The sequence below is a fragment of the Limulus polyphemus genome, unplaced genomic scaffold (assembly GCF_000517525.1).
Source record: "Limulus polyphemus unplaced genomic scaffold, Limulus_polyphemus-2.1.2 Scaffold616, whole genome shotgun sequence".
Lineage (NCBI taxonomy): Eukaryota > Metazoa > Arthropoda > Merostomata > Xiphosura > Limulidae > Limulus > Limulus polyphemus.
In genome coordinates, this window is record NW_013666226.1 from 260,428 (window position 1) to 264,164 (window position 3,737).

The following is a 3,737-nucleotide window of genomic DNA, read 5'->3' on the forward strand; positions in this document are numbered from 1 at the left end:
GGACCAGTACTGGTCCACAGACTGGCATTTGGGAAACGCTGATGTACGTGACTTGTGAAAGTAGTATTAATCTTATGTGGACAGGAAAGTACTTGATGTGTTTCTTTTCCTTTTGATGACATTAGCTTTTGTATGAATTAGATGGCTTTTAAGTGTTAACTGATGTTAAGGTGCTGTTATTTGAACCAAAGCTTTTTTTATGTTGCAGCTTATTTATTGAAAATAAAAGATGAAATACATTCTTGTTACTGGAGGAGTCATTAGTGGCATTGGTAAAGGTGTGATAGCTAGCAGTGTTGGAACACTTTTGAAAGCATGTGGTCTACATGTAACTTCAATAAAAATTGACCCATACATCAACATTGATGCAGGAACATTTTCACCCTATGAACATGGTAAAACTATATTATACTTTTTTTAGTATTATTGACAAAGAGCAATAAAATTATATAAGATGAAGTTGTTTCAGATGTGTAAAAATATATTGTGAATTATGTCTTCCAGTCCTTCATGTTTAATGGGTGCTATCATATTGATTTTGAAAGCACCCATAAAATAGGTTTTGCAAGGGTTTGTTAGTGCACCTGCCAAGTCTGTCATGACACCTTCTGTTTTGGGGTCTCTGACTATGCAATCAGCTGGTTGTATACACAGGCAAGATCACAGATAAATGTATAGCCCTGTTGGTTGCTATGATTTTAATTGGCCAGATTATGTTACACATAGTAATATAACATTTTCAAACTGTATTGTTTATAGATATCAAATATATGTAACTTAGAAACTAAGTCAATGTTTTAAATTATCAAACTGGTTATTAATTATTAGCAAATTCAGACTAAGAAGAACAGTTTTATCAAATTGAATGAAACAAGGCCCAAGAGCTGCTATATTGATCGAACATTGTCATTAGTTCAGTGACACATTGTAAACATATTTCAGTTTAGTCAGCAAAACTGTTTTGTTGATTAAAAATCAGTATAATTCAGTCGATACAAATTAGCTTTTATTGCTTAGTTTGTAAACAATGCACCCCAGTGGGACAGTAGTAATTTTATGGACTTAACAATACTAAAATCTGGGGTTCAATTCCCTGCAGTGGACACAGCAGATAGTCCTATGTGGCTTTACTCTAAAACAACCAATTTGTAAACAAAGAATCAAGATACAGCATCAACCCACTAACAGCCCTTCATGGAATGTTTGGTGGAGGCTGTTTATGGCCTTCGTGCAGTTTTTAACATGAAGGACTATCTTTTCTTATGAAACATAAGTAGGGATTGAATGAATGAAAAGTATTAGTGTAAATAATAATGTAATAGTGAATAAGTTCATTTTATCAAAAATGAATCTCTAAGAATCTGTTTCCAATTTTATTTTATAAATTATTAATGCATTTTGATGCGAGTGAACACATCACCTTTTTCTTTTTTCATCAGCAGTATTTTGGAGAATATTTTTATATTTTTTGACAGGTGAGGTGTTTGTTTTAGATGATGGTGGAGAAGTTGACTTGGATCTTGGGAATTATGAGCGCTTTCTTGACATAACCTTACATAAGGAAAACAACATAACTACTGGAAAGATATACCAACATGTGATAAATAAAGAAAGAAAGGGTGACTATCTTGGGAAAACTGTTCAGGTAACATGACTCTTTTTTCTTCACTTTGAATAAGATGTAGTATTTTCTGTAGTCTTAAATTACCTAATTATTATATTTTGGTGTGTGTGTGTGAAAATAGCTATTAATAATTTTTCCCAAGAAATAATGTGGCTCGGAGCATATTATATGTGTATGTGTAACCAATTGAAAATTGCATTGATATAATCACGAGCTTTTCTGAAATAGTTTTATTCTTTTTATGACAATAATGGGGAGAATAAAATGAAATATTGATTAATTGAAAAAGTATTGTAATGTACACAGTACTACAGGAAAGAAGTTTTCTGTTTGTTAGGTTGTCCCATTGTTTTGGACATTTTGGAAAAACTATATTGCTGTTTATTTCAGGAACAGTAATTGTTTTCAGTATTGCCTCATTCACTAACAAAATCTTGCAATACATGCATAATGTGAAGTGCTGTTGTTTTAACTTAGAGTATTATTGTTCGTGGTGCTTGCTATGTGTTTTATAACACAGCCTAATGTGTACCTATTGACCCATTATATTGAAAAATATTGAAGTACTTCTGCAAGTTATTGAGAATTTAGGGACTTGAGGCCTAGACCTGCAAACCTTCTTTGAAGATTGCCATAATAAACAAAACACTGTTGATACACTAGTTACAACAGTTTACACTTATTTATTGTAAAGTTTGTAAACACCCATTGTGACAAATACAAGAAAAACCATACATCATGACCAGTGAGTACTTTTCCAGTGTCTCGTGTACATCTTCATGTTTTTTTATCTACAAATTATTCATACTCTATTTCAGCAATTTTATTAACTAAAAAAAAAAGTTAAAATTTTTAATTAATGTAATTGACAAGAAATTAAGTATCAAAGTAAATAAGCATCAAGGTGATATTGAGTGGATATGTACAATAGAAAATCTCATCAGCAGTAAAGAAAAAAAAATATTTTATTTCACAACAGAATTACGGATATCACCAATATCCTTCTGGTTCAGAAAAGGTTTGATAGCATATATATTTCTTTCTGTTTATATATTTAATCTTAACACCATTGCTTTTGCACCTTTGGTCCACTGTGTGTGTGTGTTGAACTTGAATAACTACTTGATGGTGTTATGCTTCTAAGAGATAGACTAGGTCTGCAAGCCAATGAATGTCAGCTAAAAGTGAGAAAATTGTATGCATAAATATTGGCTGGGTGATTAGGGGAGTTTGCTACTTGAATGATTAATTGTTGGTTTTTATTAATCTATTATATTCAATAATGATGAAAGTCTTCCGGATATTTCTAAAAAATCCTGAAAACCTCCGGTTTTCTTCCGGGGAAACACATTTTTAAAATTATTTATCGGATTTTGGTGTTCTATGCCATAGATAAGCGTTTATGCAATCGCGCGGTTTGTTTACATTCGGCGACAGGGCCCCGCCATTTTGTAGTCCCGCAATGCTTGCTGGCGTGTACGAGACCTTGTATGCTTATAATGCAAACTTCGTGTTATGTGAAAGAGATTTTATCTCAAACGTGCTTTAGAAAACGCGGTCATTCTTTTGTGTACCTTTCTATTGTGTACTCTTCTAATTGAAGAGCCTTAACTATTTACTGAACTGTTTAACTGTTTACCGAAGCGATAATAGATCAAATGAAATGTACAAACAAGTAGATAGGTCGGCGGATATCCGTAGCATAGCAGGAAAGGTAAATAACAAGTTTAAATGGTCGTGGCTGGAGGAAAAGGATGTAAATGATGACTTTTTATCGGACTTTGTGAGGAAAGTGGACAGGCAAGGATATGCAGTATGCACGTGGTTAGTAAATTTTACTTTATAGATCTATTAACCCGATGACTTCCGGCTACTAACTTTCTTAGTAGGCAATGCAAGTCTTGCTATATGAATTCAATTCATTCATACCTGATGATGACAAAACCTTGTCGAAACGTTGTACATTTGCTTTTATGTTAAACTTATATTAAAGATTTTCTTCATTACACATTCAAGCCGTCTCCAGCCATTACAAGTCTTGCTATATTTCATTCCAACAAAATTCATAAGTACTTTGACATATGTAGGTAGTTTAAGAAATATAAAGCCTATT

The 3,737-nt window shown here is 32.7% G+C and overlaps 1 protein-coding gene across 6 annotated transcripts in view; it reads left to right on the forward strand.

Annotated features, from left to right (window-relative positions):
• Positions 1-3,737, forward strand: part of LOC106459488 (CTP synthase 1-like) — a 49,626-nt gene that overhangs the window by 13,636 nt on the left and 32,253 nt on the right. For 5 of the 6 annotated variants that reach the window (XM_013919110.2, XM_013919111.2, XM_022385990.1 and 2 more), the window contains 2 exons: positions 209-395; positions 1,476-1,645. In XM_013919110.2, the coding sequence (XP_013774564.1) occupies positions 230-395; positions 1,476-1,645 (336 nt within the window). In that variant the 5' untranslated portion in view covers positions 209-229. The remainder of the gene's footprint in view (positions 1-208; positions 396-1,475; positions 1,646-3,737) is intronic. The other variant, XM_022385991.1, reaches the window with a different exon arrangement.